Below are 17,362 nucleotides of genomic sequence, written 5' to 3'. Positions count from 1 at the left end.
GTGAGGGAGGCGGCAGGTTGGGATTCGGAGGACGGAGAGTGAGATGGGCGCTACCGCAGTGGTGGCTCTCAGACACGTTCTCCCCCTGACGTTCACGTCACACGCACGACACTTCTGCGGACACGGGGGATGCTGGAGCTTGACGGGTCCCTGAGGCACCTGGAGGTCAGGGGAGGCGACAGGTGCGGATGGCAGGTGACAGGTGAGGGCCGCGGGCTGTGCACACACAGCAGTGTGAATCCCTGTGGTCTCCCGCTGTGGGGGAAAGCCTTGGAGAGCACACCCTGGAATTTCAGTAACTTCTCTCTCCGCGCGAGACGGTCAGGGATGGTCTTAGGCTTCGCTCGTGATGTTTCCTGTGTTTTGTCCATGAGCATGTGTTATTCTAGTGACCAGGAAGTGCTTTAAGGAAACAAAGTCAACAGACCCACTCATAGGACATTTTGGGTGTTTCTGTGTAGACCGACCTGCGCTGAGTGTGGATTATAATTCTGTGGTTACGTATCTTCCTCCCAGATTTGTTCTACAGTAAAATGCTTCCTCAGGGTGGAACTAGCTTTTTCTCTGATTAGAAAAGTAATCTTGTTCGTTTGTTTGAGAAATTAAGAAAATATAAAGCACCACGTGCACTCACCAGCAAATTGGTATTAACGGATCAACACCTAAGTGGACATACAGGAAAAACATTTATCGGGTGTCGGGCGGGTGGGAGGGGGGAGCAGGGATGGGTATAAACAAACACAGTGAGTGAGATGTGCAGTGTTTGGGGGATGGCCACGCTTGAAGCTCTGACTCGAGGGGGGAGGGGGAGCAAGGGCAATATATGTAACCTTAACATTTGTACCCCCATAATATGCTGAAATAAAAATAAATAAATAAATAAAAAGGGATCAAGAAAATGCAGAGAAGTATAAAGAAGGAAACTCACACTTGATCCCAGCAAGTCTCTGGCAGCCACCCTGGGTGTCCCCTCCAGCCGTCTCCTCGATTCACAGACTCGGTGCAGATGCCGTGTGCGCCGCAACTGTGGTCTCCTCACTACCGTATCTCCTCCACGTCGGATTCTGAGTGTGGCGTTGGTCCTGTGCACAGTGTTTTTAGTAGCATTTTTATTGAGACACACACACGTGCCATGAAAATTCACCCTTTCACAGGGTGCAGGGCAGTGTTTTCAGCATGTTTACAAAGTTGCATAACTATTGCCACAATCTAATCACAGAAAATTTTTGTCACCCCAAAAAGAAGCCCCGCCCCCAGTAGCCGTCACTGCCATCCCTGGGCAGCCACTAACCCACGTTCTGTCTCTGTGCGTCGCCTGTGCTGGACATTTCTCTGAGAGGAGTCACACTCCGTGCCCTTGTGACGAGCGTTACGGATGGGTCCGAGCTTCTTTTCTCATTACGGCTCTGTGATTCCATTGCAGGAACACGCCACATTTTCCTCGTCTGCTGTGACAGGCATTGGGGCCACTTCCATTTTTTGGCTCTTACAAATGACACTGCTGTGGACCTTCGTCTGCAAGTTTTTGTGTGGCTGTGTGTTTCCAGCTCTTCTGGGTGTGTGCCTCGGAGGGTCACGTGGCAACTCTGTGTTTAACCTCCTGGAGCTGCCTCAGCGCTTCCCAGAGCAGCTACGCCATGTGACCTTCCCACCGCCGCCTCCTGAGGGTCCCAGTTTCTCCATGTCCTCACCGACACTTGTCACTGTGTCTTTTTTATTGTAGTCACCCTAGTGGGCGTGGCATGTGAAACTGTTCTTGTGGATTTGGTTTGCATTTCCCTAATGACTAGTGATGCCAGGCACCTTTCCGTGTGCTCGTTGGCCATTTGAATATTTCTTTGGAAAAATGTCTGTTCAAGTCTTTTGCCCATTTTAAAAATTGGGGCTGTTTGTCATTTTATTGTTGAGTTGTAAGAGCTCTGTGTTTATTCTGGGTACTGGACCCTTACCAGATATATGATTTGCAAATGCTTTCTCCCTTTCTGTGGATGGTCTTTTCACTTTGTTAATAGAGAACTTTGAAGCACAAGACTTTTAAAGTCCAGCTTAGCTACTTTTTTCTTTGGTTGCTCATGTTTTTGGTATCATGTCTAAGAAACTCTTGCCTAAGCTGAGGTCATGATGATTTGCACCTGTGTTTTTTTCTGAAAGTCTTACAGTTGGATCTCTTACATTTAGGTTTACGATCTGTTTTGAGTTGATTTTTGTACTCTGTGAGGTAGGTGTCCTGCTCATTCTTCTGCATGGTGTCCAGCACCACTTGTTGACATGACTGTTCTTGACACCCCCCCCCCCAACTGTCTTGGCAATCTCATTGGAAATCAATTGGTTGTAAGTGTATGGATTTATATTTGGACTCTCAGTTTTATTCTGTGCACATCTATGTCTATCCTTATGCCAGTACCACATCGTTTTGATTACTGTAGCTTTGTAGTCAGTTTCTAAATCAGGAAGTAGGAGTCTTCCAACTATGTTCTTTTTTATGATTGTTTTGGCTATCCTGGGTCTTTTGTATTTCCTCATGAGTTTTAATTTATCGTTTTCTTCCCAAAAGGCAGCTGTAATTTTAATAGGATTGTTTTGAATCTGTAGATCAATGGGGAGCATTGTCATCTTAACGATAGTAAGTCTTTCAGTCCATGAAAATGGGGACATTTATTTTCAGTCTTTCATTTCTTTCAATGATGTTTTATAATTTTCAGTGTGTAAGTCTTGTACTTCTTTTGTTAAGTTTATTCCTAAGTATTTTTCATGCTATTGTAAATGGAAGTGTTTCTTAGTTTCATTTTTGGATTGTTTGTTGCTAGTGTATAGAAATACAGTTGAGTTTTATGTATGGACCCTGTATCCTACAACTTTGCTGAACTCATTAGCACAGATTGTGTGTATGTGTGTGTGTGTGTGTGCGCGCGCGCGTGTGTATGTGTGTGTGCGCGCATGTGTGAGCGCACGCATGTTTGTATCCCTTGGGTTTTTTTACTTATAGGATCACATCCTCTGCAAATGGAGATAGTTTTACTTCTTCCTTTCGAAGTTGTATACTGTTTATTTCTTTTTCTTGCTTAATTGCTCTGGCAAGGACGTCAAGCACAATGTTGAATAGCCGTGGTGAAGGCAGATGTCCCGCCTTGTCCCTGACCTTAGGGGACGCTTCCAGTCTTTCCCCGTCTTAGTATGTCAGTACCTGTGGGTTTTTGTAAATTCCCTTTATTGGCTAAAGGACATTCACTTCCATTCTTAGGTTGAATGGTTTTATCATGAAAGGATGTTGGCTTTTGTCAAGTGCTTTTTCTGCCATCTATTGAAATGATCATGAAATTTTGTCCTCTGCTCTATCAATAAGGTATATTACGTTGATTGATTTTCGTATGTTGAACCATCCTCACAATCCTCACATCCTCACCATAGTCTGTGAAAGGCTCAGTTTATGAGTATTTTTGTTGAAGAATTTGCATCTATATCCTTAAGGGATGTGAGTGTGTAGTTTTCTTGTGATATTGTTATCCGGCTTAGGTGTCAGGGTAATGCTGGCCCTGCAGAATGAGTTAGGAAGTGTTCCCTCCTCTTCTGCTTTCGGAAGAGTTTGTGAAGGATTGGAGTTAGCTCTTTAAACATGGGCAGAATTCACCGGAGAAGCTCAGTCTGCACAGGCGCTTCAGTGGCGCCAGAAGCGGAGGGGACGCCTTGTGGGCAGCGAGGCCCGTGAGCGCGGCCCGGTGCGGGACACAGCCCTCGGGGCTGCTCCCCTCTCAGCCTTGGGCTGGGCAGCACCCATCCAGCGGCAAAGCGCGCTGAACCCCGTCCCCGTGGGAAGGGACACGCAGACTCGTTGTGTCTTTCCGAACGACACTTGGTGGGAAGTAGGTGGCGGGTGGTCGGCCACAAGCTGCTCCTCCCTGTTGACTGTAACGGCAATTGCTTCCAGGTCTTTACCTCGCACGGCCCGACGGTGATCATGCCCACCTGGTTCTGCTCCCGCGCATGGCTTTCCCACGTGGGCCCCTTCGACGAGGGCGGTCAGGTAAGCGCCAGGGCGCGAGTCGGGGCTCCCTCTGGGGTGGGTTCCCTGCACACCTGGCTGCCCCCAGCTCCAATGCACCTGTGGGCTCCGGGCTTTAGGATTCGCCGTCTGTGAAGGTCTCCCCGGCCGCCTCCTGCTGTGCCCGCAGCCTCTCAGTTGTCCTGCTGGGAAAGGGGGTTTCTGTGTGGAGGTGCGGACGCCCAGGGCACCTGCACCTGCACCTGCACCTGATCTGCACCTGCCTGGAGACGTCTCCTGGCTTTGGGCTCCAGGTCACGTCATCCTGGGTTGAAGCCGTGTGTGTGAAAGCACAGGACGTGAGAGGTGTCAGCACGGTTGACGGAGGGCCAGGAGCCCATCCTGCCCATCAGGGCTGGGCCACAGCAGTCTGTCCACGCTGGGACCGGCCCTGTCCTCTGCATCGTTGCCACCTGTGGGACCTGGGCCCAGGGCTGGGGCATCGCCTGCAGGGAGCTGGCTCGGCCCACGCTGGCCTCTGGCAGGAGACACCAGCACGTGCAGAGGCCAGCAGTGGTCTGGCACGGGCTCCTGGGGGTCTGGAGACCCCGGCCAGGGGAGGAGGTGGCCAGTGACTCAGGCCCAGCCTCCACCGCCGGCCCTGTGATCTCAGCCACATCCGCCTTCCTGGCCTTAAGCCTCGGTTTCCTTATCCAGACAATGGGGTCAGCAGTTCACCGGCGGACGGGGGCCACGTGGTCCCTGCTGCCTCGCTGGGAGGAGAGGCCAGCTTCCACACGGCCCCACCCGTCAGACGGCCGGGATGGCCCCCATGGTCACTTGGCCTTGGACGGTGGCTCCACTGCACGGTCGTCCCTCTCTGCCTGTCCTGGGGCCGCGGCTGCTCCTGGGAACGTCCCCAGAATGGGACAAGCCACACTCGAGACTCGCCAGGTCAGCTCTGTGTGTCCCGCCGGCCTCTGGCACTGGCAGCGTTGTTCTGTCTGCACACCTGGAGAAAGGCCCGCCTGGGCACCAGGTCCCCGCCCTGCCTGGCTGCCACAGCAATGCACCCCTGGGACTGAGGGTGTCACTCTGGGCCTCGGCCAGCCCCCCCGTGCTCCTCAGTCCCGAGCCAGGACGTGCCCACCACCGCCCTGCAGACACGGAGCCGCTCTGCCTTGTGGAATGGATGACTTAGCTGGGAAAACGCGTCCGGCTTCACACGCACAGAGGCCGGGTGGGGGGTCAGATGAGTGAGATTTGGGGGGGGTGCTGGGGAGGGGGCTCAGCTGAGGCGGCAGGTGTCCCCAGGGGCGGCCGGCCCTTAAATAAAGTAACAGAAATGGCGTCGTCTTGGTTCAGACAGGTTTATGAGGGCAGGTGTGGCCTGGAGAAGGCTTGTCATTGTCACGGACGGACCTGCTACTCAGAAAAACTGCTGCCAGGCACAACAGATGCTTTTTAGATGTGTTTTCATATCTGTGGGGTAAATGCCTGGGAGTGGGGCCACAGTGAGAGCCACGGAAACCTTCCCTTTGTGCACGGGGATACCCTGGACATGGCCAGCACGTTCCCGCCACCCAAACTGCGTGTTGTCATCCTTTCCGCCCGGCCTTTCTGGCGGGAGCTGTGATTTCTCGCAGCACCTCGAATCTGCGTTTCCAGAACGACCCACAACACGGCAGCTTCTCACACGGTGTTCGGCTGCTGCACGTGCTGTTTGGTGCGGCGCCGAGTCTCTGGCCCGTTGCTAAGCGTGGCCTCTCCGTGGCTGGACCTGGCGCTTTGTCAGGTGTCTCTTTGTGCTGTTTCCTCCTCTCTGGTCTCCATGCGGGGACCCGTCGCTTCGCCTGCAGTTCCCCCAGGAGCCCGAGGTCCTGCCCGAGCCTCTTCCGAGCAGGACTCTGGGCTTCCACCTGCGTCTTGCGGTTTCCTCTCCCTCCCGCCCGCCCCGCAGGCCGAGTCGTGCGCAGAACTCAGGTTGAGCGAGGGCGGCAGCTCGGCCGGCCCAAGTCAGAGCCGTCACCCAGTCCCGAGCTTCTGCACGTCCTCTGGGTGTCACAGGAGATTTTCATCTTGTCCTGGTGGTTATCTCTGTACCGAGCCCTTCTCTGAATGCCTCCATCCCTGTTTCCTGATTAAGCCTTGGATGTCTGTTGGTTTTCTCGTTGTTGGAGGTGTTGGCATTTCGACTCTCACTTATTGCTGGCACCACACTCAGCGAGATGGCCCTGCCTTCCTCTCTCTCCCCTCCTCGCCTCCCATTTTTGTTGCCCTGTTTCTTGTATTTCCAAAGATAAACGTCCACGCGGCTGTTTCCAGCCTCGTCTCTGTCTCCGCCGTCTTCCACCTGCGGTCGCGGCCGCCGTCGTGGCTGAGCGGAAGGTTGTCCGGTCAGCCCGTGGCCTGACGAAGCTGGCGTCCCTTGGGGTCCTGCGTGTCCGGAACCGTGTCACTCGGGCTGGTACCGGAGGGAGAGTTTGGCTGTGCAGGAAATCCTAGGTTCACGCTTTGTGCCTTGAGCATCTTGAGAGTGTTAATTCCTTGAGAGTATTAATACCTTGAGAGTGTTAATACCTTGAGAGTGTTAATACCTTGAGAGTGTTAATACCTTGAGAGTGTTAATACCTTGAGAGTGTTAATACCATGAGAGTGTTAATACCTTGAGAGTGTTAATACCTTGAGAGTGTTAATACCTTGAGACTGTTAATACCTTGAGAGTGTTAATTCCTTGAGAGTGTTAATACCTTGAGAGTGTTAATACCTTGAGAGTGTTAATACCTTGAGAGTGTTAATACCTTGAGAGTGTTAATACCTTGAGAGTGTTAATTCCTTGAGAGTGTTAATACCTTGAGAGTGTTAATTCCTTGAGAGTGTTAATACCTTGAGAGTGTTAATACCTTGAGAGTGTTAATACCTTGAGACTATTAATACCTTGAGAGTGTTAATACCTTGAGAGTATTAATACCTTGAGACTATTAATACCTTGAGAGTGTTAATACCTTGAGAAATCTGACGTTCAAGTCTTGCCCTTGTCAGTTACGTGGCCTCTTTGCCTAGAGACTCTGAAAATTATTTTTTACTGTTAAGCATCACTAGGATTTGTCTTAAAGTTGACCTGATGGGGCTTTTCAGTGTGTAGAACTAGATGTACTTTTGTTTATGAAGAGCTTTCTTGGCTTACAGTTTAAACATTAGCTACGTTACATTGCTTTGTTTTTGTTTCAGAGACTCCAGTTTTACCTTGGCTAGATTTTCTCAGCCTTGCATTTCAACAATGTTCTCTCAAACCTTTTTGCTTCTTTCTTTGTGTAATTTTCATTTTCTCTGTTACTTTCTTCAGTGTCCCTTGCTCAGTTTTATTAAAATCTGTTTCCCCTCGAGGATCTTGTAATTTAGTCTTCATCTCTCACGTAATTTTATCTTTTTTAAATTTCCTTTTTGATTTTAATCAACCCAATTTTATTTAAGAGCTTTATTGAAGTATAACTCACATATCATAAATCACCTATTAAAATGTGCAATTCATTGTATTTCAGCAAATTCACTGGGATACACAGTCATCACCACAATCTGATGTTGGAGTATTTTCATTCCCCAAAAAGAACCCTGTGCCCAGGATCAGTCTGTCCTCACCGCCCACCCACCCCAGCCCTCACCCGGCACCAACCTGTCTTCAACCTTCTTTTTACGCCTCCCCTTTTGGGGTCCGCTTTTGGATTTGATCATCGAACATCCGAGTCAGGATGGGTCTCCACCCTCCCCCGCCCGAGTCCTCACGTGGTCACTGAGGATGCGTCATTGATCTTGGAGGATTATTCACAGGTTTTTTTCTGTTTCATGGTTTGTAGGGGGTTGTCATTGAGAGGGAAGGCGTTGAATTTTTATCTACGGAAGTGTTTGGTTCCTGTTTTCAGTTTTCCTCCCGTGCAGTTTTGTGCAGGACTTTTCTCACCTGTGCATTTCTGCACAGACCTGGGTTACCTGATTCCTGACTCAAGGTCGCCCCCTTCTGTCACTGCACGGCGAGTGCGGCGTCGGGACTGGGGAAGGGGCTGCAGGCTGTGGACTCTGCTCCCTCCGTCTGGGGACCTGAGCCTCGGCCCACCAGGGCCTCGGCGTCTGCTGAGCAGGCCCCTGGGCGGGCCTCCCCTGGAGCGACTCCGGTTCAGGCTTCTCTTCCATGCGGTTCTTTGGCGCTGCCAGCCCCAGAGGCGCGGCAGCCGGTGGGGCCGCTCTGTGCTCGCTGATGGTCCCGGATCGGATCTGTCCCTGTGAAAAGGCAGACTTCGGAGGATGCGTGGAAAGATTTGGGTTTCTGTGGCCACATTTCCTTAGTTACCTGCAGTCTTCCTCGACTTTTTCTGAGCTGTGACTCTTCCTCCTATCGCAGCCCGGCCATGGGGACGCCCACTGACCCGAGTCTCAGGCGCGTCACGAGCAGGTGTGTGTCCTGGGGGCTGCTGGGTAGACTTCGGGGAGACGCGAGGGCAGTGGTCCAGGTCCCCCAGATCCACGCTGGGCGGAGCCTCGAGGACAGAACCTGCCGGCATCTCCTCCCCGTGGGGGCAGGGCCTCTGCAGCTAAATCCTCTGTTTCTTTCTTTGTTTTTTTTTGTTTGTTTGTTTGTTTGTTTTTGCTAGAAACAAGGAAACCCCAAAGGTCAGGTTCTCCCTGATCATGGGAAGAGTGAACACCTGTTTTCTCTCTTCCTAACCCTGCAATGCATTCAGGGCTCCAACAACATGCTCTTTAAAGTTGCCTTTGAAAACACAGAAAATTAGGAAAAAGAAGAAATAACTACATCACCTGTTTAAAGTGATGTGCTAACCAGTGTGCCAGCGAAACCTTGACCCTAAATTACCTGCAAACCTGCACACCTGCTCTGAGTTTCTGTGATTCCTTTGTCTTTGTTTCATTGTGGGTAAACTTTCAGTGGAACTGTAAACATAATTTCGACACCTGTTTCTTAACTTAGTGTTTTATTATAAATCTTTCCATGTCATGTTCTCTATACAAGCTACTCCGGTTGGGCGTGGTGCCAGCAGTGCCGTATCTGATCTGCTCAGCTGAGGCTGCTCGTGCCGCGGACGAGGCCGCGTGGGGCGCGTGGGTTTCTGTCTTTGCAGCGTTAAGGGGTTCAGATCCCACGACCGCACCAAGCTCTATATGGACCTCCTGGCTGGGGTCGAGTTAGGGCGGCCTCCTGAAAGGGCTGCAGCGAGCAGTCGCGGGCGCTGGCGTAGCGTTTCAGAGCCGACTTCAGGAAGACCAGCGCTGGGAAACGGGGAGTCCAGCTGCCCCCTGGGCGTGGCCCTCTCCCCGTGGGGGGAAGCTGGCTGCCCTCGCTACTAGACTGTCTTGGAGTCCGAGAGCCAAGCTGGGCTCTCCAGGCCTCAGCAGACCCTCCGGACCCAGACAGGCCCAGGCCTGGCCACCGAGCTCCAGAGCAGGTGCTTTTGTGCCCGGGGGTCCCCCGAGGGCTCGGTCTGACCCCCCCACGGCCTCAGGCCCGGGCCGCAGAGCGGGGTGAGCGGAGGGCAGGGTCGCCCCCTCCCTGGGCAGCGTCTTCTCCAGGCTGGGGGAGGGGCCGGGTTCTCAGGAGACAGGACGATCCAGAGGGAGGAGAAGGCGCCCGGCAGAGCCCCGTCCTGGGGAATGAGCCGCGTCTGCAGAGGCTCAAGTGCGGAGTCCAGACTCGGCACAAGTGACGCCGGGTCCTGAGGCTGCTCCTGCCCGCGCTGGGCTCCCCGTGAGCACCCCCACACCACCGTCCGTGTCCACGGCGACAGTCCGAGTCCCCGACCTTTGGCCTCCAGAGCAGGGTGCCGGCGCCAGCAGGACATCCCCAGCCAGAAGCCGGGGGAGGGGGAGCCGGACAGACGGCTTCGCAGGGACCTCGGGCCTGGACCCCACCCCATTTCCTCACTCTGCTCCCGGCCCCCCACCTTCTCTGCCCAACAGAGCAAACTTTGGACGGGACCAAGAACGCAGAGCACCTGGTTCCAGCCCACCCGGCCTGGTTTAGGGTCCATTTTTCCCACCTGTTGAGAACATTAGTTGCCCAGGTCCTGCCTTGTGGGCGTCACCCCACAATTCCTGTTGGTCTCTAGACTGGTTTCTTAGCAACAAAGGCCTTTCCACCCGATTCTGATCGCCGGGATCAAGGCACACGCGTGACAGTTTGGAACGGGCACGCTCTGGCGGGAGAGAAACGCCAGCAGCGGTTCCTTCTGCTCTCGCCCCTCCAGGGTGTGCCCGAGGACCTGCTCCTCTTCTACCAGCACCTCAGGAAGGGCGGCGGGGCCGTCCGCGTGGACCAGACGCTGCTGCTCTACCGCTACCACCCGCAGGCGGCCACGCGCTCCGTCCTCGAGTGAGTAGGTCCCCGAGGCCCCGCGCTGCCGGGCGGACACGAGTGGCCGTGGCCGGGGCTTGCAGGCCCCCGAGGCCCCGCGATGCCAGGCGGACACGAGTGGCCGTGGCCGGGGCTTGCAGGCCCCCGAGGCCCAGGTCTGCCGGGCGGACACGCGTGGCCGTGGCCGGGGCTCTGCTTGCAGCTCCGAGTCCCGCAGGCCACGGGGCGACAGTGGTGTGTGGCCGTCTCTGAGGGTGTTTCCCAGAGGGGCCGGGCAGCCCGGGAGGAAGGCGAGTGTCTGTGCTCGGCGTCCTTCAGAAGTCCCGCTCTCACCTGATGTGACCTGACGCGGCTGTCACGGTGAGAGGCAGACGTCCCCTGCGACGACAGGCCGGGCGGGGCAGCCTCGGGGCCACACCCCCACGTGGGGCGTCACAGTGACCGGGAACCTGAGCCGGTGAAGAAGGCCGGGCCCCCTCTCCTCCCCAGGGCTCGGCCCCTGGGCTGGGCGTGGGCTGGAGGCTGCTGTTCTGGAGCTGGGGTGGGGGTTAGGGTGGAGAAAAGGAGGGGCGCGCTTGCCGCTCTTCACTCTGAACTGTGTGTGGAGCAGAAGCCTCGGCCCACCCCACAGCCCGGCACGGGCGCCCCCTCTGCAGGGCTGCCGCACGTGTGGCCCCCGGGCCCAGGAGGAGCGGCCCCGGGTCCCTGGCTGTGATGAGCTCCATGCAGGGTCTTGCCCTGGGCGGGGCTGAGACTCGCTGTGGGGCTGTGGATTCTCGACGGGAATCGCCTCTGCCGGGAGGGCCCGTGTCCGCTGTCACGCACAGGCGTGTGTGGGCTGGGGTCTCAGGCCTCAGCACCCAGGCTGACTCTGGTGGTCCCTGAGTGTTTGCACACGTGCTGTTCAATATTTAAAAACTTTGCTTCTTTGTTTACAACTTTAAGCAAAAGAACTTGCATTTGTGTTTTCTCTTGCCTTTTGTTAAATCTGAATTTTCATACAGTAGCTGTAGCAGAGCGTCACTGTTGGGGAGTTTGTTGTCCTGAACCCGACCCACTGATGTGGTTTACACGCCTGGATAAAAGGTCGCTTAACAAGAAAATGTCACACTCCTGAGTGTGTGCCCCTGGGCAGAGTCTCAGAACACATGGAGCACAAGCTGACAGGAATGAAGGAGCCAGAGACAAATGCAGGACTATTACAGCTGGGCAGTTTAGCACTACTCTCTCAGTGACTGACAGAAGCAGGGAAAAGGCCAGGCACAGTGGCTCACACCTGTAATCCCAGCACTCTGGGAGGCTGAGGTGGGAGGATCACTTGAGCTCAGGAGTTCAAGACAGCCTGAGCAGGAGTGAAAGCCTGTCTCTACTAAAGTAGAAAAATTAGCCAGGCCTGGTAGCATGCACCTGTAGTCCCAGCTACTCGGGAGGCTGAGGCAGGAAGGTTGCTTGAGCCCAGGAGTCTGAGCTGCAGTGAGCTATGATGATGCCACAGCACTCTAGTCTGGGCAACAGAGCGAGACCCTGTCTCCCCGCCCTCCAAAAAAAGGGGGGCGGGATCTGAAATGGCAAAGATTTGAATGACATTATTAACCAACTTGACCTAATTGGCATTTACAGAACTCTGCATTCAACTGCAGAATACGTTCTTTTCAAGTCTAAGATACATAGTTTGGACCGTAAGACAAGTCCTGATAAAAGCAGCAAATGCTGCTCAGTGATAGAGAAAATAAACTGATACACGTGAGAACATGGAGCGATGTAAGAAAATATGGTTAATGGAGAAGCCAGACACGAAAGCATACGTGGTGTAGGAGTCTGCTTACATCAAGGCCTCCAAAAGGCAAACCCAGGCCGCGGTGACAGACGTTTGAGCTGTGGTTCCACCGGGGGTGGGGCTGGGGGCGAGGGAACTTCCAGGGTGTTGGGAAGCTGTGTCGGGTGTGGGTGACGTGGGTGTCTGTGTTTGAGCTACACTGAGCTACACACTTAAAATCCACGCACCTCACACTTTGCAAGTCATACCTTAGTGTAAAACTTCTAAACATCTGACAAGTGTTTCTCCAAGGAAATAACCCGTCTCCCTCCATCCATGGTGGACTTGGAGACCCGGGACGAGTGGGATGCCGAGGTGGTTGCCGGGCGAGGTGGTTGCCGGGCGAGGTGGTTGCCGGGCGAGGTGGTTGCCGGGCAGGGTTCCACCGGGTACCGTCAGTGCTGCAAGTTCTCTGGCGGACGATGAAACGCCGCAAGGCGTCCGCAAGGGTCGCCTGTAGGTGCCCTGCTGTGAGTGTGTGAGGCGAGTTTATGTAAGTGAAAGGTCTGTGCGCCCTGGATCTAGACCCAGCAGTCACGCTGGGTGGTGGCGGGCACCCCGCGCGCACGGCAGGAGCGCCCAGCTGGGGAGAAACCAGGCGGCGGGCCAGCGGCCGGGCCACACACACCTCGCCGTCTGCCTGCGATAAAGCCGCCTTTGTGTTCTGGGCTTTCTTTCCCAGTGCGAGGCTTTGCCACCCACAGCACGGGAGAGGTGAGCTCATGTGAGTTTCTGTGTGGGATTAGACACCTCTCGGGTAATGCGCTTTAATTACAGTCCCGGGCTCGCGGGAGGGCTGCCTTTGAGCAGGTCTTCTCCCAGAAAGCCGCTGCTCAGAGCTCCGGATTCTGCGCTTCTGTTTCAATTGGGCAGGGTCAGCATTTATACCACTTAGCACTTTTTTCTATGAAATTCTTCAGAATTACCCGAAGACACAAAGGAATGATGTCTTTACGAAATTAAACATTACCCATCCCTGCAAACCTCCCGAACCTGGCATTTGCCATTCCATCCATTTCGTTATGCTTTTACTCTGGGTCTCTCTGAACAATGTCTCACCTCTTTTGGAACAAGCAAGTTTAGCCTCCTGCCTGTCCTGTGAGTCGCTTTCTGCTCAGCACTGCGGTTGAGGTCTGCCCGTGTGGATGCGTGTGGCACAGCTCACTGGTCTTCGTTGCCGAGTGGCACCGCGTGGTCTGGTCACACCGTGGCCGGTGTGCGTCCTGACAGCAGTGATGGTCTGAACGTCTCCCAAATGCAGGGGTGGACACGTAACCCAATTTTGGCGGCATTAAGAGGCAGGACCTTTGGTGTCAGTCACGAGGGCTGACGCCTTCATGTTAGCAAAAGGGCTGCAGGGCCGCTTGCAGACTCGGCGCTCGTCCCCTCCAGGGGACAGAGCAATAAGGTGCAGTCTTGGAAGCAGAGGCCCCGCCCTCCACAGACCCCAAACCTGCGGACCCTGACCCACTGCAGCCTCAGACTCCTGCGCTCAAGCAATCCTCCTGCCTCAGCCTCCCGAGTAGCTGGAACTACAGGTGCAAGCCACCATGCCTGGCTAATTTTTATACTTTTAGTAGAGACAGGCTTTCACTCCTGCTCAGGCGACCTTTTATCCGGGTGTGTAAACCACACCATTTTCAAACCAGAGACCACCCAGGAAAACGCAGGCGGCAGGGCTGCCGAGGAGCAGGGCCCGGTCCCGTCCTGGGGGGCGAGCAGCCCCTTCCGGCCTGCCTGGGGCTGGCAGAGTCTGTCGTCCTGCACGGTGTCACTCTGTGCCACCCCAGGGCCACCGCGGTCGTCTGGTCTCCTCCGGGACTTTGGCCGTTTTCCTTTCCCTCCGAAAGGATCGTGCGGGTGGAGGGAGGGAGGGAGGGAGGGAGGATCCGGGTTTGTCTCCCTTCAAGACGCCTGTTTGTGACAAGATGGCAGGACCCGTCTGAACCGTGAGCGTGTCCCGGGAGTTCTCTGCGGGAGCTGTTCTTGCACACACATGCACGTACACGCAACTCGCTGCCGTGTGCAGACACACGCACTCGTGTGCACGCTTCAGGGGCTGCCCTGGGGCCGCTGACTGGGACGTGTCTCCCTGAGGCTGGGCAGGGGCAGGGCTGTGGGAGGAAGGGCTCAAGGTGGCCCCAGAAGGCCAGCGAGGACAAGTGGCCTGCAGGTGCGGCTTCCCCGAGGGCCTGAGCCCAGCGGCCCGAGGGCAGACACCCCTCCTTGCGAGGCTCTGATGCAGGCGGGTCCCCAGGGTCCCTCTTCTGGCCCACTCAGAACACCCCGGAACCCTACTGACCCCCAGCTGGCCTTTGCCCCCTCACCCCAGCCATCTCTAGCTCTCTAGGGCTCAAAGGTCTCCGCTTCTCTGACGCGGCTGAGGGTTCGGTGGTTCATTGGAACTGAAGTGTGTGAAGTTCACCGTTTTGTTCTAGACACTTCCATTTACTTAGATGCTGCCAAAGCTGTCGGGGTGGGGTGGCGGGAGGGGGAGGGGATGTCCCTGGGGACAGCCCTTGGGTTGAAGTCATCCTGCGCGTTTTTCCCAGAAACGTGGGCAGCCACGTGGGGACCGGCCGCCACGTGAGCCCGCAGTCACGGGGAGCCCAAGTCTCGCAGCTCCCACGGCGGCAGTGGCGGAGCCTGCCTTTGCGGGGGTCGGACCCACCAGGTGTCCACCTGGAAACGCCGGGAGCCACCACCGTGCTGGGGGACCGGCTGCCACGTGAGCCCGCAGTCACGGGGGAGCCCCAAGTCTCGCAGCGCCTGCGTTTGCGGGGGTCGGACCCACCAGGTGTCCGCCTGGAAACGCCGGGAGCCACCACCGTGCTGGGGGACTGGCCACCATGTGACCCGCAGTCACGGGGGAGCCCCAAGTCTCGCAGCGCCTGCGTTTGCGGGGGTCGGACCCACCAGGTGTCCGCCTGGAAACGCCGGGAGCCACCGCCACGCTGGGAGCCCCTGGCTGGTCGGGGCACTGGGGGTCACCCAGGAACTCGGCCGGGCGGGGCGGGAGCACGGCCTGTCCATCCCTTCTTGGCCCAGGGCCACCGTCCCCTTCTCTACCCAGGGCCACCGTCCCCTTCTCTGCCCGGGGCCACCGTCCCCTTCTCTGCCCGGGGCCACCGTCCCCTTCTCTGCCCGGGGCCACCGTCCCCTTCTCTGCCCGGGGCCACCGTCCCCTTCTCTGCCCGGGGCCACCGTCCCTTCTCTGCCCGGGGCCACCGTCCCTTCTCTGCCCGGGGCCACCGTCCCTTCTCTGCCCGGGGCCACCGTCCCCTTCTCTGCCCGGGGCCACCGTCCCCTTCTCTGCCCGGGGCCACCGTCCCCTTCTCTGCCCGGGGCCACCGTCCCCTTCTCTGCCCAGGGCCACGATCTGGACCCACCGCGTCCGCTTCCTGGAGGAGCGCGCGCTGCCGCACTGGGCCGCCTTCACCATCTGGAACGCGGGCAAGCAGGGCCGCCGGCTGTACCGCAGCCTCAGCGCCGCCAGCAGGCGCAAGGTGGGCTCCTGCCCCGCCCCGCCCCTCCCTTGCCCTCCGCTCCTGCCCCGCCCCTCCCCTGCCCTCCGCTCCTGTCCTGCCCCGCCCCTCCCCGATCCGCCCCTCTGCTCACCTGCTCCGCCCCCTCCCCTCCCCCACTCTGCCCCTGCTCTGTCCCCTCCCACCCCACCCCCCTGCCCTCCCCTCCCCCGCCGCGCCTCTCCCCTGCTCCAACCCGCCCGCCCCCACCCCGCCCTCTCCCACGCCTTGCGGAACCCCCCACCCCGTCACCTGCTCACGGAGTCCCAACCCGCCCTGCGCTTCGACCCCCAGGTGGTCGCGTTCTGCGACGTGGACCAGAACAAGATCCAGAAGGGCTTCTACTGCTACGAGGACTCTCAGGTGCGGGCCGCGTCGCCGCCCTCCGGTCGCCGCCTGCCCTGGGCCGGGCGCCCAGACGAGCCTCCCACGGCCATGCGGCCTCGGGGACCCCGCGAGCCGGCGAGGTCGGCCCCCCGCGGGCCCTGCGGGCGGTGGTGACGCTGTCCCTTCCTGTCCCCAGGAGCGGCCCAAGCCCCGCGTGCCCGTCCTGCACTTCCGCGCCGCGCGGCCGCCCTTCGTCATCTGCGTGAAGCTGGTGAGTCTCGCGCTGCCCGCGGTCCCGCTGACGTCGTGGGGCCGGACGCAGCCCGGACACGCGACCTGGGGCTTGGGGACACGCGGCCACAGCCGCCTGCACCTGCTCAGGCCAGCGCGCGTGGCACACCCGCTCCCTAACCCTAACCCTAACCCTTCGCGGGCGCCCGTCTGTCCCGCAAACGCGCAAAACCAGCCTCGCCGAGCCCCGCGAAGCACCTGCGGGTCGTCTGGGGCCGGGTCAGCGGCCGGATGGGCAGAAATCGCTGCGGCCGAGCGGCAAGGGGACGACGACCACTAGGGCCGCCCAGGGCCACCGCCGGCGGCAGCCGCTGCCCCGCCGGGACGCCCGTCTGTCACTGGGGTGCCGACCCTGCCGTGTGTCTGTGCAGCCCGTCGGTGAGCCGGGGCAGCCGCTTCCGGGTTATTTCCAGCCTTCTCCACCGGCAGGTCCCCAAGGGTCAGACCACTCCCGCCATCCCCGCAGGGCTGGGTCAGCCCCTGCCTCGGGGACCAGGGCGGCAGCTTCCTGCTGGGGCTGCTGTGCTCACGGAGGACGGAGCCCTGTCCTGCCCGCTCTCCACAGCTGTCTGATTTGTAGGAGTTTCTTTCATCTGTTCGGGACAGTTGTCCGTGGTCACTTAAGCGTGTGGCAGATATTTCCTCCCAGTTGGCCTTCTCGGTTCTGCTCAGAACTTATTTTTCGTGCGGTGGCATCTGCCCACGCCGGTGTCCTGTGTAGGGAGTTCTTCCCCGTGGTGGGAGGCTCGGGCTCCCACACGGTTACACATGAAGTGCCCCTCGCCTGTGTTGGGGCGCTGAAGGCCACGTCCTCTGTCCCTGCCCTGCCCAGGTCACTGCCCACGTGGCGTGTCCAGGACAGCGTCCCCGCGTGCTGGGCCTCGGTCGTGGTGGTGAGGCCGGCCTGTGGGTTCGCTGGATTTCCCCGGATCTGGAGGGCGCAGGCTGGGCCGTCAGGCGCTCCCACGCCTCGGCTCGCCTGTCCGGGCACCGCAGGGTTTGCTGCCTGGCACGTGGCATCTTTCTGGAAGCCACGGCTTCTGCTCGCCGCTGCCACAGGAGTG

At 57.5% G+C, this 17,362-nt stretch overlaps 1 protein-coding gene across 3 annotated transcripts in view; it reads left to right on the top strand.

Moving 5' to 3' along the window:
• The window catches only part of QTGAL (queuosine-tRNA galactosyltransferase), an 81,365-nt gene that overhangs the window by 54,829 nt on the left and 9,174 nt on the right, over positions 1–17,362 (top strand). For all 3 annotated transcript variants that reach the window (XM_075999849.1, XM_075999850.1, XM_075999851.1), the window contains 5 exons: positions 3,926–4,021; positions 10,234–10,358; positions 15,527–15,662; positions 15,975–16,043; positions 16,204–16,278. In XM_075999849.1, the coding sequence (XP_075855964.1) occupies positions 3,926–4,021; positions 10,234–10,358; positions 15,527–15,662; positions 15,975–16,043; positions 16,204–16,278 (501 nt within the window). The remainder of the gene's footprint in view (positions 1–3,925; positions 4,022–10,233; positions 10,359–15,526; positions 15,663–15,974; positions 16,044–16,203; positions 16,279–17,362) is intronic.

Source organism: Microcebus murinus, unplaced genomic scaffold, assembly GCF_040939455.1.
Source record: "Microcebus murinus isolate Inina unplaced genomic scaffold, M.murinus_Inina_mat1.0 scaf010_hap2_Mmur4.0, whole genome shotgun sequence".
NCBI lineage: Eukaryota > Metazoa > Chordata > Mammalia > Primates > Cheirogaleidae > Microcebus > Microcebus murinus.
Note: the sequence above shows the minus strand (reverse complement) of the source record. Positions and strands in the feature narration are given on the sequence as shown.